Source organism: Natator depressus, chromosome 10 (genome assembly GCF_965152275.1).
Source record: "Natator depressus isolate rNatDep1 chromosome 10, rNatDep2.hap1, whole genome shotgun sequence".
NCBI classification, from domain to species: domain Eukaryota; kingdom Metazoa; phylum Chordata; order Testudines; family Cheloniidae; genus Natator; species Natator depressus.
In genome coordinates, this window is record NC_134243.1 from 10,244,709 (window position 1) to 10,265,764 (window position 21,056).

Below are 21,056 nucleotides of genomic sequence, written 5' to 3' on the forward strand. Positions count from 1 at the left end.
CTTCCTGTGCCGAGCCCGCTGGCAGAGCTCAATTATTCAAAAAATTAAAAAGAAAAAAAATCAGATGCGTCAGCTCCCGTGAAGCATGAAGGGCAGTCGGTGTCACCGTCAGTTATAATGACATGCATCACTTTCCCCTTCCCACAAGTCCCTCCATCCCCTGTTGAAAGGAAAGTATTCCTTGGCATATTTCACCCTTTCCATGACTTCCTCCCCACAAACATACACCTCCAGCAGCAGCTGCTAGAAAAAATTAAGAATTCCATTATATTTCATCCAGGGCAGCTCTGCTGGATGAGAGGAAGCACCAGTGTGCGCATGCCTGCCAGCAAAGGAGTTGTACTGCTGCTTTCCATTTTATTCGCCTCCCTAAATTAGGGGAAGCATGACTATCCTAAATCCGTGATTTCTATTCAAGTATTATGCAGATATTGGAACTCCAGATCCCACCCCACAAGCAGATAACAACAACAAGCCAATGCTCCTGGCATAGCAGCAGCTATAAAGGAATCTTTATTTCACTCGAGCAGACCACCACCTCTGGTAGCAGTTGTATTTAGGACCAGGATTAATATCAGTACCTAGGCTCTCACTGAACAGTCACTGGCTTTCCAACAAAGCTGGAACCCTGACAGCTGAACTGTTAAATGAATTAACAAGGAGAGAAGGGGGCCTGCCGAAGGGGCTGTGACTCCCTTTCTAATTTCTGTAAGTAGCAGCTTTCCACTTTTCTGTTATTTGTGAGGAGCTGCACACAGTTTACTAATGAGCAGGGCAGAGCTGTGGCTGGATATAAAAGGCAACATTAGACCATTACAAGCATCTTCTAGTCCACTGAGAAGAGGAATCTACTGGTCTGTGTGCTCGTCCCTTAGGAAAAAGCCACTTGCATCTACCCCACTATTTCACTGCTCAAATCAGAAGACAGAGTATCACCATTACTGCCCAGTCTTGTCAACAAGCATGTGGCGTTCACAGAAATATTGTCATCTTCCTTCTTGCCCTGACTGCCAAGCGCATCACAATGGGTACCCAATGGCTAGGACCCTTGCCTGTGAGGAGATGGGTGTTGGGTAAGGTTGATTAGTAGTGGTGGTGTAGGACTCTGGTGGGGAGGTGATTCCTTCTTGTCTTGTTATAGTTGTGTTGTTACTGGGTTGTTTGATTTGATCTGGGGTAACCCACAGATCTCTTCATCTATTAGGGCATTTAAAATAATTGTCAAGCATGCTCCAAGTACTGAAAAGCAGCATTATTGTAATACATAAAATCCAAACAAATAGGAATAATTCAAATCTAACAGAGAGGGAAGGGGCAGATCTGCAGGTAATCCTCCTGTGCAGAAAGTTGCTTCCACCATACGTAGAGGGTAGAGATTAAGGATAAACCCTTAATGCAGACTGTTTGAACTGCACTTCAATGAGTGTGTAGTAGTAATTTAGTGCTGACTGTGCTCCATGCAGCACTAGATATAAAGATGAAAACAATGCCAGAAGATCTTAACTTTCTGAGAATAGTGGATTCTAAATTTAGAAATGACATATTCCCCCCAAATATATACCTAGCATCTCTCTCTCTATATGGCACCTTCCTTCCAGAAGAGTGGTATAAACTACAAAAGGACTCACTTTACCCACCACATACTACAACCTGTGGCATTGAATGCAGCAGCCATTTAACAGCACTCATCAACAGACTAGCTGGGGTATGCTGAACTGGTGTTGGTCTCCTTTTGTCTATGTGTGCCCCACTGGTGATGGTATGATAATCTATATCTTCCAGTGGATTAGTGAGCTCCCATTCCCATTATTGGCAACCCTCACTTTTTATTGTGTGATCTTTTTAAAATGGGTCTCCAGAGCCAAAATCAAATCAAAGACCCATCTCTCCCAACCTATCCTGAAGGACGACCCATCACTCTCACAGATCTTGGGAGACAGGCCAGTCCTTGCTTACAGACAGCCCCCCAACCTGAAGCAAATACTCACCAGCAACCACATACCACACAACAAAAACACTAACCCAGGGACCTATCCTTGCAACAAAGCCCGTTGCCAACTCTGTCCACATAGCTATTCAGGGGACACCATCATAGGGCCTAATCACATCAGCCACACTATCAGAGGCTCGTTCACCTGCACATCTACCAGTGTGATATATGCCATCATGTGCCAGCAATGCCCCTCTGCCATGTACATTGGCCAAACTGGACGCAAATCAGATGTCAAGAATAACAACATTCAAAAACCAGTCAGAGAACACTTCAATCTCTCTGGTCACTCGATTACAGACCTAAAAGTCGCAATTCTTCAACAAAAAAAACTTCAGAAACAGACTCCAATGAGAGACTGCTGAATTGGAATTAATTTGCAAACTGGACACCATTACATTAGGCTTGAATAAAGATTGGGAGTGGCTGTGTCATTACACAAAGTAAAACTATTTCCCCATGTTTATTTCCCCCACCTCCCCGCCCACTGTTCCTCACACGTTCTTGTCAACTGCTGGAAATGGCGCACCTTGATTATCACTACAAAAGGTTTTTTTTCTCTCCTGCTGGTAATAGCTCACCTTACCTGATCACTCTCGTCACGGTGTGTATGGTAACACCCATTGTTTCATGTTCTCTGTGTATATAAAATCTCCCCACTGTATTTTCCACTGCATGCATCTGATGAAGTGAGCTGTAGCTCACGAAAGCTTATGCTCAAATAAATTGGTTAGTCTCTAAGGTGCCACAAGTCCTCCTTTTCTTTTTGTGGATACAGACTAACACAGCTACTACTCTGAAATATCTCAATTATGTAAGTATCTCCAGCTGTAACTGGAGAGCAGGGCTGCCTCTGATTAATTGATGAAGTTTTATATAACAGTGAACATTGCAACTATGTCTGAAATAAAAAAAAGATTAAACAGAGTTAATAATTTTTTTTCTTAGTTCACAGAAATCTAGTATTTAATGTAGCAATAAAAAGCCATCTCTAGAGTTCGAACTCAAACCTTTAAATCTTAGATTTAAGAAAAAGAGTAAAAGTGAAATCAAATTGGTTCATATAGTTGAATGGGCAAGAGACCAAGTGGTGGTGGATTTCCCATCTTACCTGAGACTCTAATGGGAGAAGTTGCTATGGGGAATGGTACAGAAGTGCTAGCTGAGGAAGCTCACAGCTACTCCAGTCCCATCCTCTTCCAGCAAAAATTACTGTGCGGGACAGGGTCCCTGTTTCATGAAGCATTCAAATGGTAAGTATTTGGTTATGAGCACTGTGATGACTTGTGCCTCTAGACTCTCAGCCCTTTAGAGACAGGGACTGTACTTTGATCTGCAAGTTACCCTTTGTAAAGCGCAGTGTACATTTCTGTACTAGATCCATGCTAAGTAATGCAAAGTTGCATAGCAAGACAGATATCTAGGTGCTGAGGGAGGGTTTGCAGCTGGTTAGATTAGAAGCAGAGGTAAAGAGTATTCATTGTCTTGTGGGTGACTGGGAATTTCAGCTCCAAACTACCAATAAGCTGAATCCACGGATTCAACGTTTTATTTATTTGTGGGGTGCATGCACAGAAAACATTGCCATGCAAAAGGGCTGTAAAAAAAGGATCTACTTCCAATGTCTCTCTTGTTTTATGACCCCTCTTCCTTTCCTAATCTCCACTTTTTACTTCTTTAAATTGAGTCACCTTTTCCTCACACTTCCTGTTTCCCTTTCCCAGCTAATTTGGTACAGATGTTAATCTTTTGGAAATTGCTAAAACAGTTGTTGTCCTCTTTCTCCAAGAGGCATTTTCCTTCTTTATTTTGGGTATTCTAGATGTGTTGGGCTTCTGAACAGCAAATGACTATCGCACTCCAGTCCCAACCTCTGCCAGCAGGAGGTGCTGCGGAAAATTGTTTAGGAATCATAGCTATCTGGGGAATCTCTCAAATTCCTCAGTTCCTGTCTCAACTACCTTGAAAGTGTGAAAAAACTCAGGTTCCATTTAAATCAATTAATTTTCCATTTGCTTACCTGCTTCACCAACAAACACTTCCACAGGTGTGCTGGTAGGGCTCTCCCCAATGATGTTATATGCTGTTATTACAACTTCATATCTCTTGTATTTCTTCAGCTCTGGAAATTTAAATCAGCAGATTAAAAAAATGGGCACTTTTAACATCCCACTTAATACTCTCTCATCGCTTTATACCCAGAATTCTGTCTCTCACTCGATACAGTGCTAGAATACTAGAAACAGTAAGTCGTTGAAAAGTTCGTATTTCCCTGGCTATAACCATATCTAATTCACACATCATTATTGTACTTCCATAATTATGAAAGACACAATATCTGCCCCAAGAAAGGACCTGACTTTCCTATTGCTTCCTCATTTTGCTGCTTCTGTAAAAGGGATAATACTTGGTGGGTGACTAGAGGGAGGTAACATTGCTGGGCTATTCCACAGCTGCCATTACTCAGGGGGAAGCATGTGCATGGAATGGACTCTGCACTGTGCTCCAAAAGTTCAAAAGACTCATCCTCATGTCTGCCGGTGGGAGATTTCATAGCTGCAGGCCTTCCCCCAGCCTCAAAGAGTTTCACCTTGGGAACAGTCAACAGCAGCATCATTACTGTTTGCTGCTGCTGAAGCGGGGTGCAGAGGGAGACTCATGGATGGAATTTGTAGTCCTATTCAAAGGGCTGCACAGAATTCTTTTTCTTGCAGCAATCACAGTTTGAACATTGAAATCTCTTTCCTTTTTAAGATCAACTTCTTCTATGCTCCATTTGGCCACTAGGCAACAATTTCTTAGCTGACCTTAGGAAATACACTAACAGCTGTGGAAAGAGTGACAGCAGGGAGAAAAGAAGCTAGCAAAACCCATGGCATTACGGTAATTAATAAACAAGGGAAAGACAAGAGGCAGAATAGAATCATGGAAATACCCTCACAGAGGGCTGGCTGCCGCTGCCCAGAGTTCCAGGATTTGCAACTGAAAATGAAATAACCGTCTTTACAGTTAATATTTATCACCTAAAAGGGTCCCATAGCAAAAGCATATGGAAAGACAGATCAATGGTATAATAAAATTGTACTTTAATCAGCACTGAGTTTATTCACACAGGTGTGTTTGTGGATATGGTCTGAATTTCTCCCCTTGTCAATACCTTTTCTCTGTTATCTATGAATCACACTACACCCCCAGCTCTGTAGCTCATGGCAGGCCAACAGTTCAGTAAAGGTTCAATGCATCTGATCACAGGGGTCCTTCTAATTTCAGCTTCACAGAAGTATTTACAAGTGTTCTGCCCACATATCTGAGTCAGAGTCCAGCATCTCTGACTTGTTTCAGATACACAGTAGATGATTTTTTGATACATCGCTAAGGCTTTGCCGACCTATAAATAAAACATTGATATACCATAGGAAACAGCCATCTTGATAAGAATTGCAGCATTTGTCAGCTCACACAGAGGAACTTTTATTGCTGCTGTTGTTAAAAAATCACGAGAAGGGTTTCAATGCCAGGAAAACAGAACATATGAGAGTTCAGGCATCCGAATGCTTGTGGGGCTGGGGCTTCACTTCTTTCCCCCCCTAACAATCTGTAACTTAAAAGCCTGGGGCCAAACCTGCCTAGTGAACCATCCTCACCAGAAAGCAATTTGCCTTTTAACTCTGTCGAACCCTGTTTTTTCATTTCCAACTGAACACACCTCTGAGCTGCATACGCATTCTTTGGGCCCTTTCTAAATTAGCCCTCTAACTGCGGGACTGCCTGAGCATCCCAGTGCTCGAATCAAAGGACTAATGATGTGACTCAGCTAAACTCAGATGGACTGTGAAATATGAGGCGAACACAATCAGAATTCATTTAGCAACAGAAATACTGAGATGTTAGAGTCAATAATGCTTCACTTTCCCAGCAGCCTTGTTTTTAAACTGTTACCTACTTGCATCATCAATGTCTTGATATATTGGAAAGAAGCATTTAAAGAAAAGCAATTCAAGGAAGCCGAGTCATTAATCTGGAGTTGGTTTCTGCATGATTTGGTGAGGAGAACCATACAAGTGTGCCCATGGTGTATTCCCAATCATTACAAAAAGTCAAGGCAGCGTGCACTTACGTGTTAATTCATACGTCGTTAATGCAGAGGGGCTATTCACTGTCTGGAAGCTGCTTTGGGCTATTCAGGGTAAGCAAAGCAGAAAGCTTGTTACAGTGCAGGGAAACAGTTATTGCAAATGATGTACAGCAGAGACAGAGGGAAATGATGCAGCACACACGTACGCAGTTTGAGCTTTAGGACTCTACCTTGAAGGGCAATAAAATCACATCACTCTCTCGTAACACATCAAAAGCATCTCACTCACAAGGGGCTGTTTCATTTCATCACCACAGAGAGAATCACACAAATATACAGCACAGGGAAATGTACTGATTCCTTAGATTAAATAGAACAAATCAGTATAAGGGAGGCAAATTCTATGGGGAAAACTCCCAACACCGCACTGAATTGTTAGTTCTCAGCCTACCAAAGCTTAAATGTGGAGCATCATAGGATAAAGTCCCCAGATGTGGGACATAAACAGCTAATGTTTAAATTTATATGGGATTTATTTCTTTAAAGCATAAACTAAGTTTCCCACAGTTTCATTTTCATGGTATTTACAGTAATAATAAACTGTATAAAAACAGCAGGTCAATGTGGGAGAGGTATGCATGGGTACAAATATCACTGTATTGCTTTAAGAGAAGAGGGAATTTTCTTTGAAAATCTCTCTCTCTCTCTCTCTCTTTCTGTCTTTCCAGAAAAAGCACAGTAGGGTGATTTATACTATTAGAAAATCAGTTATAGAACTTTTAGGGCCACATTCTGCCCTGATTTACACTATGTACAATCCCATTGTAAATTAGGACAGAATTTGATGCATAAGCTATTTCAAAGAAAATCTACTCTCTATAGATATTATCATAATAGTGTCTATAAGAGACAGCCTGAATGGGTTCTCCCAGTTCTGAGAAATGCTGCAAGACATTATCATATCATGTAAATCCTGCTGGGCCAGATTGTGCCACCCTTACTCACAGTGCGTAGTATTTAACTCTGAGAGTAATCCCATTGATTTCAATCATGGCAGAAGCTTATCTGTCACGATGACATTTTATTGCTAGTCTACATCTCTCAAGCTACTGAGCCGTCACTTGATCCTCCTCTCCCACCTGATTTTTATGCTTTATTCTTCCTTCCTACTTTCCTTCTTCTCTTTAAATCTCCTCTTCATTTTTCTCTTACTCTTCTCCTTCTCAGTATTCTTTCCATCAATAAAATGTTTCCTGACTATTGTTAACCTATACGCCAATATGATGAGACTATTTGTTAGTCTCTAAGGTGCCACAAGTACGCCTTTTCTTTTTGCTTTTTATTTATTTTATTTCCTTTCCATTTTGACCCTAAATAATGACAAACACTTAGAAACTTTAAATATTCCCATCAGCTGTTTGGTCATACCGGAAAAAATAAATAAAAACCTTTTTTGAAATAATACATTTTGGAAAATGTATCTGCTACCTTTTGTGTATGAAGCCAGAGCATAGTGTACCACAGTAACCACCAGATGGAAATAGGAGAAAGCAGGAAATCAGAGTATGCATGGAGGGAGGAGAAACAAAGAGGGAGAGAAAATGCCACTTCAAGCATGCTGGCATGGACTGGAGTGTGCCATTAAATATAATGCAGATTAGACCATAGTTAATAGCATCTTTGAACATCTCTGCCCTTTGTACTTAAGCGTTAAATAATTTAGCACCCATGGCACATCTTTACATCCTCTCCACTGAGTAATGAGGGGTGCGGACTCTGATGGAACGGTAGATTATCAGCTTCTAATACAGGAGTGTGTCTACTCACGTGTAAGCTCAGCTCGTAAAGCTGAAGGGATTTTAATAGTCTTGGACTCTGTTCCAGGCCCAGTTTCATACTCCAGCTCCCGGTAATAAATCCGATACCCCAACAGCAAGCCATTCAGACTCTCAACCTTTGGTGGCTGCAAGAAGTTCACATTAGGAATGTGCTTGGTAAGAAGTTCAATGCAACAAACATCAGACAGTTTAAGACATTGGTTTAGACAGTCTCATCCAGAGTCTGGGTTCAGTGCGACAGGGACTCAAACTTCTATGGTGAAAACAGATCCCTCAACAATACAAGAGAAAAACATTCATGGAAGTTATAAAACAACATTTAAAGGCATCGTTGTTATTTTAACTCAGAGACAGTATTTAAAAAATGCCCTGGATTTAGTAGTCCACGGCTTATATGATTCACACGAACATGAGCGTCCTACATCCTGAATGCACAAGAGCCTGTGTGTGACAAATTGTCTGGACAAACCAATGGCAAAAAAACACAGCTGTGGCTACATGTTGTCTGGCACAAAAACAGCAGAAAAGGAAGCCAATTTTTCACACATTTAGCCGCAGAAGAGGAATTCAAAATTTTGGCAACGGCGTTATTATTAAACAGCGATTCTCTCCTGGTTGTTCTCCTTGAGGACAGCTTCTGGATTCAGCATGGTTGGAGATGAGGTGTAGCTGATGAGAAGCGGAATAAGGATCAGTAGTTTTAACTAATTAGGTGAAAACCAGGTATTTTGGTAATGGCCCTACTTCCATATTAGGTACTGCCACTCATTTACATTTGGCTAGTGCAGGACACACATCCCTCAAGCCACATGGGTCTGTCTATAACAAACAAAGAAATACACAAGTCATGAGAATAGCTGCAATTTAGGAAGTGAAGGATGTTTACGGTCTCTCCCTTTTTGTGCCATGAATATAAGTCTCACCTATAACACTCCTTCAGACTATGTTTCTTTTTCCCCAAGGAGTCTTGCACATAATATATTGGGACCCCCAGGATTCTGCTCTTTCCACTCACTCCAAGCCTCCTGCTTCAAAGAATCTTCTTTATGGCTGAGGAGTGAATGGAGCCCAACGTTGCTGTTCTCACATCAGCAAGGTATCCACTTTGGATACTGGGCTAAGTTGAAGAACAAGAAATTTAACTTGAGAACTAAATATGGATTTCTGGCATAGCTATATGGTAATTATGTAGGGCCATCAGGCTGGCCACCCATACACTTGTTATTTCTCTAGAACATACTCTGCCACTCAATAGTACTTATACCTCAGCAGAGGAATGCTACTGCAGTCCCCCACGTCCTTCTCCAACTAGAGATAAAAAAGCCTAAGAAATCCATTATATTGAGAGGAGATTTTTTTATCTGAGTGACTTACTTAGATATAGACAGGACATGGGAGTCATGATGGTTTGGAAAAAAAATGTTTTTTCAGGAGCTCACTGTAGTTTTAATGTGGCAGAGAAGAAAAGTGACCTTGAGCCCTTATTTTCTAAAGATCCCTGCTCTCAAATTTAAGCAGCAAGGAACTGAAAGGGTAAATGATCATGCCTGTAGCTATAATGATCTTGCTTTTAAATTCCAGAAAGATCTCCATGTACACTGGAAACTTTACACAGAAATATCTTTGTCCATCACTGAAACAGTAACTACTTGGGTGAAATGTAGTGACAATACCAGGTAACACCCTGTGTAATTTTAAAGAAGAAAGTGAAAACCAATAATTCAATCATTTAAAACAGGGAGAGAGGCAAGTACTGTGAAATTTAAAGAAGAATTTGGTAACAGTCTAGCATACTGCTATGAAAAGAAAAAAAGAACATAACACCCCCTGCTCCATACTACCACCAACAAAAAGACATCCACCAGAACTGACTGTACTACAGAAAAAAATGCCTCTGTATTAGGGCAAAAGGTATTTTGGGGGGCTTGGTGCATAACCTAAGGCTGAGGGGAAAGGGGATTGCTTACCTGTGCCGTAACAGACGTTCTTCGAGATGTGCAGTCTGTAAACATATTCCACAGCTGGTGATTGCATCACACCAGTGTGCATGTGTTGAAGAACTTTCTAGTTAGCAGTGCCTGGAGGGGCAGCACATGCACCTTTCATTTCCTCAGGAGCTTGCGTGACAGAATAAGGGGCGGACCTGCCCCGCCCACCTCAGTTCTTCCACGGCTTTCAGAGCCCCTGGCCTGTGGAGTCGGCAGTAGCACGAGTGGAGAGCGGGTCATGGAATATGTATATGGACTACATATCTTGAAGAAGATCCATTACTGTACAGATAAGTAGCATCCTTTTCTGTATCGAGTGATAGTCCTTATCACATTCCACAGCTGGTGACTCCTAAACAGTAGAACTTCCCGGAGGCAGGTGCAAGGCATTCACAGTCAGAGTGACTGCGCTGGCACCTTGCCAAATCTAGCATCATCCCTGGTCACCTGCACTTTGTGAATGTGTGAAGAAAAGACTAACTTACTGCTCTGCAGATGTCTCTGAGGAGTATGCACACTAAAGAGGTCACCGACGTAGCCGGTGCCCTTGTGCAATGTGCTAATTCGCTGCCAGGAAGAGGTGCCCCTGCCAGTCTATAACATGATCTGATGCACTTGGCTATCCATCTGGATAGATGGACACTACTTGTCCGCTAGCCCCCTCCCCATAAGCCACAAAGAGCCTGGAGAATTTTGTGAGGGGCCTAGTCCTGTCAAAGTAGAATAGCAAGGCCCTTTCTTACATCCAACATAGGCAGCTTATTTTTATTTAATGAGAAGCGTCATACAGCACTTCAAAAAACATGAGACTTTTTTATGGACAAATACTTTACTGTACCATTTCCTATATAATGTAAAAAAGGTAAACACTGTTGAATAAGAGTATATGAGGGACACTAATGTGCCACGTTATGTTATACATCTAATTAAAGGATATTTCTTTAATTCCACATGAATCCATTGACAACCAACTTGTATTTATGCTTTCATGTTTTCCCCAGTCCTTTCCTCCTTCAAATATAGCACAGGGATACTCAGAAGATAAATTGCCCAGGATGTTTTTCTCTTTGCCATGAAAATGATGATTCTTCCTTGAAAAGGGTACTTTGCTGAAAGGTCAGGTCTTTCCACTCCTATCAGTCTTTCACGGATAAATGTCCGCTTTTGATGTAATGGATTATTTAGGATTTTTATCTATCTGGAGAAAGGCCTAAGGGATCTGCTGAGGTAGGTAAAGTGATTATGAGTGGCTGCCTGGATGGTGTGCAGTAGTAATAACAACAATTTGTTTATATCATGTGAGTTACAGAAACTCTTGTGTCTAAGGTGGAAGTAAAGTGATACACAATCTTGAAGTTAACAGTAACATCATTTAGAACTTTTAAAATCAATCTTAGATTATTATTGTAACTGGCTTTGATGGAAAGGACTTGTTTTCTACCAGTTACATTTAAAAATAATGGACTGACTGGACCAAAGAAATGCAGTTGATCTAATCTACCTGGATTTCAATAAGGCATTTGATACAATTCCACATGGGCAATTATTCATTAAATTAGAAAAGATGGGAATTAATATGAGAATTGAAAGGTGGATAAGGAATTGGTTAAAGGGGAGACTACAATGGTTCATAAGGCAAGGTGAACTGTTAGGCTGGAGGGAGGTTACTAGTGGAGTTCCTCAAGGATTGGTCTTGGGACCAATCTTATTTAACAGTTTTATTCCTGACCTTCGAACAAAAAGTGAGTGTGCGCTAATTAAAATTTGCGGATGACACAAAGTTTGGCGGTATTGCCAATATGGAGGAGGATAGGATTATCAAACAAGAAGATCTGGATGACCTTGTAAACTGGAGTAATAGAAATGGGATGAAATTTAATAGCATGAAGTGCAAGATCATGTATTTAGGGACTAACAACAAGAATTTTTGCCATAAACTTATTGGTTGGAAGCGACAGAGGAGGAGAAAGACCTGGGTGTATTGGTTTCTCACAGGATGACAATGAGCCATCAATGTGATGTGGCTGTGAAAAAAGGCTAATGCAGTCTTAGGATGCGTCAGGAAAGGTATTTCCAGTAGAGACAGGAAAGAGTTAGTACCATTATACAAGGCACTGGTGAGACCTCATCTGGAATACTGTGTGCAATTCTGATCTCCCATGTCTAAGAAAGATGAATTCAAACTAGAACAGGTGCAGAGAAGGGCTAGTAGGATAATCCAAGGAATGGAAAACCTACCTTATGAGAGGAAACACAAAGTGCTTGGCTTGTTTAGCCTTGTTTAACCAAGAGAGGCTCTCGGGGGAAAAGATTGCTCTCCATAAATACATCAGAGGGATAAATACCAGGGAGGGAGAGGAGTTATTTAAGTTAGGCGCCAATGTGGACACAAGAACAAATGGATATAAACAGGCCAACAACAAGTTTAGGCTCGAAATTCGGTGAAGGTTTCTAACCATCAGAGGAGTGAAGTTCTGGATCAGCCTTCCCAGGGGAGCAGTGGGGGCAAAAAACCTAACTGGCTTCAAGACTGAACTTGATAAATTTATGGAAGGGAGGGTATGATGGGACTGCTAGCAGCAAAGACACTTAATGGCCAGAGATGGGACACTAGATGGGGAGAGCTCTGAGTTACTACAGAGAATTCTCTCTCAGGTATCTGTCTGGTGGGTCTTGCCCACATGCTCAGGGAGTAACCGACTGCCATATTTGGGGTAGGGAAGGAATTTTCCCCGTGGTCAGATTGGTAGAGACACTGGGCGGTTTTCACATTCCTCTGCAGCATAGGGCACAGGTCACTTGCAGGTTTAAACTAATGTAAATGGTGAATTCTCTGTAACTTGAAGTCTTTAAACCATGATTTGAGGACTTCAGTAACTCAGCCAGAGATTAGGGGTCTATTACAGGAGTGGGTGGGTAAGGTTCTCTGGCCTGCAATGTGCAGGAGATCAGACCAGATGATCACACTGGTCCCTTTTGACCTTAAAGTCTATGAGTCTATACGTGGATTCAAATACAGATAGTGCATTTGGATTTTGTTTTGTGAGTTATTAACAAAATTCAAAGTTAAAAATTCAGCTTTGCTTGGAACTCTACAGTCTCTTCTTTCCCCTCTTCTCTGTTCAGACTGGCTGGTGTTTTCAGTTTTACATTATTCTTTAACACTGCTGTAGAATGCCCTGTTTATTGTAGGCTACTGTGGGATTTGAGATTTTTATTTATTTGAAAAATAAAGTATAGCTGAATTACTGAGATCCCATATAAGACATGTAGTAATGACATGTAATTGCCTGCAACTCCCTTGACATGACTCTGGTACAACTATCCCATTTCATTTTCATGAAATAAAAAGCATCTAGTTACCTAAACAACCACCTATTTCACATTAATTACCCCCCAATAATCAGTCAATTGGACAAATGTGGTTTTTTTATTGTGCATTACATTTCACATTCCCTGTTTGTCCTTGCAAAGGACTACATTGATTTGGAAGTGGGGCTATTGATTGATACCTACACTAGCTCCATTGGTAAAGTTGTTCAGTATGTCTTCCATTTGTCAACATGCAGTAAAAGTGAGAGAGTTACAAAGTGTGTTGCTGCATGAAAATGTGCTCACTACTCATTTGAATAGCCAGACCTTCTAAGTACAGTTGCACAGCAATAAACAGGCCCTCATACATCAAAGAAAATTCTTCCAACATGCAGGAAGCCTGATCTACACTGTAAACAGTATGTTTCCACTAGTATCCAACCTGTCAAAGATGCACTTCTTATTTGGGCAGAAGTCTATCTTAGGCATGGGGTGGGACAGAATTTCTGGCACAGGTAACAGATACCTTGTGTTAACCCATTGGGTTTTCTATATTAATGCTGACTAGCAAGAGGAAGTCTCGGGTAATAGCATACAAAGAGTTCCAGTAAATCTAAGTAGATCAAGGCCAGACTGAAAAGATAGGATAGAAACTGAAAATGCATACATTTCTAAAGCAGAGATGGCATGGTTACTCTCAGCATCCATTATTCTGGAGAACCTTCCATTCTTTAGACCTCAAAAAGAAAGAGCTCAAGTATACGTGGAATTCCTTGGAGGTATGAATGTTGTCTCAGACACAGCATATTTGCCTGTTTTATCATCTGAAGGAGATTATATGCAATTTGAACTGAATGAGATTTTTGTTCCCTGATCCTTACCAACTCTGACAATGACTCTGCTGTGTATTGTACAGGCAAACTGTGATACCTAGTATTATCAACAAGATGACAGTACTACTTGTAAGAGAAACATTCTCAGGCATCTGTAGAAACCCCTTTATGTCTCCGGTCTCCCTCAAGGTGCATAACTATCCAGTCCCCCTTAGAGTAAAAGCCAGGAACCAGAAATTTACATCTTTCATCATAATATATAACTGGATCAGCAGTAGGGAACTAGGCTGCAGTCTTTCTAGTGTGCTATAATACTGGCTTTGCAGAGAAGTTATTCATTGCATTGTGCCATTAGGCCAACAAGGATCATCAATCTTAGGTCACTGCAGAAATGTTCTAGTAATTTTTGTATTTTACCTACCTGCCACTGAACGAGGACAGAGGAGGTAGTGTGGGGAGTTACTGACACAGAGCATGGAGGTTCACCTGGAACTAAACAAAACCCAAAACATAATAAAAGGTTATAATAGTGTGGCAAAACACAGAAAACTTATTCCATCAACGCCTCCTTCCTTCACTACTGACCTTTCTGTCCCAGCTTCAGTGTTAGGTTGCTCAATGGAAAGAGAGTGAACAAGAGTACTCCTACGCATGGCCAGTTACCTACCATACCTCCTCTCTGTCTACGCTACCTCTCAACACCCAGTATGTATCATCTCAGGAATAAAGAAGGAAAAGCTTATCAGGAGCTCACAGCTCTCCACAGTGGAATGCACTAGGTTTGCTCAGCAGAATAAACGATTACGGTTTGCTAAGGAGGCGAGACTCTTTTGCAGTTTTTACCCATTTGATTGTAAGGAGGCCAAACTGTTCTGGATTCCCTGTAACTAAACTCAAAGTAAATTAAACACACCTCAGCCATTTGGATGGACTGCAGCCTAATGTGGATCATGAGTGAAAACAATTGAAGACATTTCTTCAAACATATGCACAGTTCCACATTTATTTTTAATGATCCCTTGTAAATTATTCAATTTCTGCAAAGATAATGGTTGGAACAGAGTTTGAAAACCAATGAAACAGAGTTTAATTCCATTTGGAGACTCCTGAAAACATGGTTCATTTTCAGAGGGCACACCAGAACACTTAAAGCTGCCTGTTATTAATTAAGCTATTTACCACCCATATCAATTGTTTGTGAACAGAACTGTGTTTAAGTGGGTGGGTACCACTGTCTAAGGCACAAAATGGAATTAAATCCACTGGAAAGTGTGTTCTAGAGGTTATAGCAAGATCTACCCATGCCCCATCCCATGCCAAGGGTAGGATCATATTCCCTCTCCATCTCTCTTACCATCCTGCAGAGTAGTGACTGCTTCTGTCTCAGCACTGAAGTCACTATCTCCAATATCATTGGTTGCTTTCAGACGCAGCTTATAAGAGGTAAATGGGTTCAGCCTGTAAAACATAACAATGAGGATGAGGGATGAATTCTCTTCAAAAGCTGTCTGAGACCAAACCTCTTACAAAGAACCTGCCCAAAGGCAAATTAAATTATTAGAGTAGTTCATCTCCTCTTAAGACTTCTCCCTTTCTATCTGGCCTTGTCCTTCTTCCTCGTAGCACTGGATTTGCTCAAACTCTCCACTGTTGTCATCACCTTCTCAAATATTGACTGGACAGAGTTCTTAAACACAGGCTTTCTGTGCTCTTGATGGTCTACAGAATAGCCATAGCTATGATTCACAGACATATCTATGGTAGCTTTTGGTTCTGGAAAAGGGCAGGGCATATTAATAATAATAGAATTCAAGATGTATATTAGTGTTTCAGATCTTCAGAGCCCTGTTTGTATTTTATCTAATATATCCTCACAACACACCTGTGGCGCAGCTAAAGACTATCATCCTCATTTTACAGATAGGGAAATTGAGCTAAAGAGAGATTAGATGTTTTGCCCAGAGCCACCCAGTGAGTCAATAGCACAGCTGGCATTAACCCTGAGGCCACCAATCTCCCAGTTAATCCTCTGTCATGCTGCAAGATTGGCATGTTTCATTCCTATTAAATTTCAAGCTAATGCAATTCCCTGAATTATTTAGTATGGACCGTGACTGCAGATTCACTACAGTTCTGTATACGCATGGCTTTAACATATGCAAAGAGCAACTTCCAACTGATATAACCTTAGCAAAGCTTCTTCTAGCTTGGTGAGGGGGAAGATTTGCTTCTGAGTCACCTTCACGAATTTCAATTTCAGGGCTACAAGTTATGGGGAGTTTAGTTAATTAATTGGTAGTTATCTGTCCACCAACCAGCAAATGCAACTGTGACTACAGGTCCAAAAACCTACTGGGAAGGAATGTGTAAAGGGGTGAGCCATCCCCCTGCACTCCTTCGTGTCCCAGTGCGGTGTTGCAGGTGTGTCCCACCTTAATTTCCAGATTGGGCAGCAAAAGGTTTGCTTTATCAGCTCAGGCCAAGGAGAACTCAACACACATTAACAGAACAGCACATCCTTTTATAAAAAGGCTTCAGGAAAGGAGCAATTACAACAAATTTCATAAGGTCTTCACCACTAGATCCTGGTTCAGAGCTCCCAAAACTTGAAGTCCATAACACCAACCCTCTGAGTCTCGTAAGCCTGGTCTGCTGGAGCCTGAGGAAAAACCTTATGCAGCCTGAATGGATTCTACTCCCCTGCTGAGCTTCCTCTTCTTATTTATATAGCCCAGCCCTAGGACAGGGTCTCCTTGATTACACTCCAGGCTGTCCCAGCTGCAGGCTCCAGTCTTTCCTTTAGAGGGGTAACACATTCCTTCACAGGATGATTAACTATTGAGGGATGGGCAATAGTCTAGTGGCACTCAAAATATTGCTTTTCTGGATTCCCCCAGGAAAATGCTTTTAGCAAGGTGGAGAAGAAATGTTTTCCTTAGTTCTACCCTATTAGAAAACTTCAGCAACTTAAATGGTCTTTCTTGAAATACAGATCTTTGGTTTTCAGTAACTACAATGTCAGTTCCAAAATACATAGCTGGTCTCCTTGATTTCAGAGGCCTTGACTAGAAAGACATCAGGCATAATTCAGGCCTGATGTAACTCCACTGAGGACAACGAATCAGGTCTGCATTTGTCCTACAGTCTTCAAGTTTTCTTTTTCCTGCACAGTTAGACAAAGGGTAGTAGCAATTTGTTTATACCCCTGGGTGGACTAATAAGTCAGTGCTCTGTCCTCCATGACAGCGATTATCTTCTAAAAGTCATGGAAGATGGGAGAGATTCCAGAGGACTGGAAAAGGGCAAATATAGTGCCCAGCTATAAAAAGGGAAATAAGGACAACCCAGGGAATTACAAACCAGCCATCTTAACTTCAGTACCCGGAAAGATAATGGAGCAAATAATTAAGCAATCAATTTGCAAACACCTAGAAGATAATAAGGTGATAAGTGATAAGTAACTGTCAGCATGGATTTGTCAAGAACAAAATCAGTCAAAGCAACCTAATAGCTTTCTTTGACAGGGTAACAAGCCTTGTGGATGGGGCGGGGTGGGGCGGGAGGAGAAGTGGTAGATGTGGTATATCTTGAATTTAGTAAGGCTTTTAATATTGTCTCGTATGATCTTCTCATAAACAAACTAGGGAAATACAGCCTAGATGGAGCGACTATAGGGTTCCCAGAGAGTATTTATCAGTGGTTCACAGTCAAGCTGGAAGGGCATATCATGGGGATCAGTTCTGGATCCAGTTCTGTTCAATATCTTCATCAATGTTTTAGTTAATGGCATAGAAAGTATAGTTATAAAATTTGCAGATGATATCAAGCTGGCAGGGGTTGCAAGTGCTTTGGAGGATAGGATTAAAATTCAAAATGATCTGGACAAACTGGCGAAATGGTCTGAAGTAAATAGGATGAAATTCAATAAGGACAAATGCAAAGTACTACACTTAGGAAGGAATAGTCAGTTGCACACATGCAAAATGGGAAATGACTGCCTAGGACGGAGTACTGTGGGAAGGGATCTGCGGGTGGATGACAAGCTAAATATGAGTCAACAGTGTAACACTGTTGCAAAAAAGGCAAACATCATTCTGGGATGTAATAGCAGGAGTGCTGTAAGCAAGACACAAGAAGTAATTCTCCTGCTGTACTCTGCACTAATACGGCCTCAACTGAAGTACTATGTCCAGTTCTGGGTGCCACATTGGACAAATCTGGACAAATTGGAGAAAGTTCAGAGAAGAGCAACAAAAATGACTAGAGGTCTAGCAAACTTGACCTGTAAGGAAAGATTGAAAAAATTAGGTTTGTTTAATCTGGAGAAGAGAAGACTGAGAGGGGACATGAAAACAGTTTTCAAGTTTATAAAAGGTTGTTGCTAGGATTAGGGTGAAAAATTGTTCTCCTTAACCTCTGAGGATAGGACAAGAAGCAATGGGCTTGAATTGCAGCAACAGCGGCTTAGGTAGGACATTAGGAAGAACTTCCTAACTATCGTGGCGGTTAAGCACTGGAATAAATTGCCCAGGGAGGTTGTGGAATCTGCATCATTGGAGATTTTTAAGACCAGGTTAGAAAAACACCTGTCAGGGTTGGTCTAGATCAGTGGTTCCCAAACTTGTTCGCCGCTTGTGCAGGGAAAGCACAAGCGGTGGAACAAGTTTGGGAACCACTGGTCTAGATAATACTTAGTCCTGCCTTGAGTGCAGGAGACTAGACTAGATAAACTCTCGAGGTCTCTCTGAGTCCTACAATTCTATGATTTTATCGTCTAGTATACTAAACATTGGGGGAGGAGCCTAGAAATGGTTAACTACAAAATCAACTCTGAATTACATTTGTGGGATGCCCTTAGGCAAATTACTAAACCTGTGTATCTCAGCTTTGCCAACTCTAAAACAGGGATAGTGACCATTACTTACCAGCCTCACAGAAGGGTTGTGAGGTTTCATTATCTAATGTTTGCTTAGTGCTTTGAAATTATAAAATATTTGGAATGGTAAGTATTGTACTTTCTATGACACTCTGATGTTATACAATACCTCTCAATAACACAGGATGTTGCCTCATGACTGATGGAAGAGGAATAGGTTTGCCATTCTCCATTTGGTAGCTCCCGCACTTGCACGGTGAAATACCGTATTGGTGAAGATCCATCACTACCAGGAACCCATTGTAGCTGCAGGGTCAGTGATGACACCTCAGACTGGGGTACCTTCGGCTCTCTAGGAGGTGCTGGCCGCTCTGCAATTAAACAAACAATGGGTATTACTGTGGGAGGAAACTCAAGATAGCACCAATCTAGAGGTGCTCATGGAGCTTCCCAGATGCAATGCAACAGATTACTGCTGCTTTTAGATTTGCTGCATGAAACAGTGAAGCAGACATTCTGTACCATATCTCAAGTTTCAGCTGCAAAGAGGAGTGTTAGGAATGATTCTTGTCTCCCTAGGAAAAAAGACACCTTTGGGTGGCCATGCCCTCAAATAGCCAGATACTGAGGAGCTGATCTTGTAATCAATACATTTTATATCTCTAGAGACCAGAGAACACATGCACCTTCTACATACACCTTCTTGGACAAAGAATTGCTCCTTTGCCCCAGCATACATGGGAGGAGGGGATGCGTCAGGGTGTGCTGGAGTGTGGTGGTCAAATTTCACTATGCCTTATCCTTCATGGGCCAGCAGCAGAAGTAAAAGAGGCCACACTGTTACTCTAACTTTCACTTGAGCCAGCTGGTCAAAGATCTGGAAACCACACCCATCTTCCTGTGGTTGCTGTTGTCCACGATGTCGGAGCACAGCTTGGTGGAGTGGAGAATTGGGAGTCTAAGAGCCTCATTCAGCTCACTAGTCAGACCCACCCCTCCTTCTTCCTTCACACTTATTGACCTTGAGCCTGCAGAGGCAAGAAAGCTAGTCCCAGTGCAGATGGGGAACTCTCCAGAGCAATTAATAGTTAATATCTTTCATATGAGGTGAAGAATGGGAATGCAGGTGCTGCAGAAGCCAGTATCTAACTGTTTGAATATAGATCTCCTCTACCTTGTCAGTGTATCTGCTCACCCCATCGATTTCAACTGAGAAACTCAATAGAGAGAGAAATAATTGTTTAATTGTCTATCATGAAGTTTATTGATTCTGATTAAAATGTGTGCATGTAATAAAGCAGGAATTGACTGGAGACACCATAGTGACCTGCCTTCAAGAAGTGACATGATTCAACTTAATCAGCACTTGTTTCCATAAACACACACCTCTGACTGCATGATTCTCCTAGCTTTGTATGAAGAGCATTCCCTCTTCCCCCACCCCAACTCAAAACATTTCCTTTATGGCTTGGCATTTCTCCGCAGCACACTCTTGCTGATGCATGAATGCCAAAAGAATTGTAAGCTATTAGCCATGCAGAGTCAGCAAGTGCCAGTAGTGTGGATTGCAGAGTTAAACGTAAAAGTCACTGTCTTGCACTGGCAAGACTAGACAGGTGTTCAGGGTTATTCTATCAGAGGAAGTGAGTAGCTGGTAAAGTCTTGTGGGGGTTTAATACTCTCATCTGGTAAACTTTAACTGGCTTGCAATTTGGGGCAGATCACATATTGTATCCAGTTTCCCATGACAGGGTTTTAGTCTGTTGTTAAAGTCTTGATGACCCATTACCATCTTCTTCTTTTTTTTAAAATAAATTCCCTGATTGTTAGTAGGAAACTATTCCTACAGAGGGCCCCCATTACCGGAGTTCATCCACAAGCAAACTCAAAGGTTAACTTTCCTGCAGAAGTAGCTAAGCCAGTTCACATGACTCAACAGAATTTTTTCACAGGCAGGGGCATGAGTTTCTTGTTAAGTTTAACAATGGAGAATCTCAAGGCTCATCAGCTCTGCTCTAACCAGCAGATGTCACTATCCTGAAGGGCATTATAGTAAAGTGTAAATCCAAAGGATCAAGAAATACCATGCTGTCTAGCTATAACTATTGCCACGAAGCACCTTGTGATAATTAAGTCATGACAAG

At 41.5% G+C, this 21,056-nt stretch overlaps 1 protein-coding gene across 1 annotated transcript in view; it reads right to left on the reverse strand.

Annotated features, from left to right (window-relative positions):
• SDK1 (sidekick cell adhesion molecule 1) overlaps positions 1-21,056 on the reverse strand; it is a 655,892-nt gene that overhangs the window by 63,422 nt on the left and 571,414 nt on the right. The window contains exons 31-36 of the mRNA XM_074965177.1: positions 19,082-19,283; positions 15,391-15,494; positions 14,458-14,528; positions 7,893-8,028; positions 6,108-6,167; positions 4,011-4,112 (exon numbers count right to left, since the gene is read on the reverse strand). Of these exons, the coding sequence (XP_074821278.1) occupies positions 4,011-4,112; positions 6,108-6,167; positions 7,893-8,028; positions 14,458-14,528; positions 15,391-15,494; positions 19,082-19,283 (675 nt within the window). The remainder of the gene's footprint in view (positions 1-4,010; positions 4,113-6,107; positions 6,168-7,892; positions 8,029-14,457; positions 14,529-15,390; positions 15,495-19,081; positions 19,284-21,056) is intronic.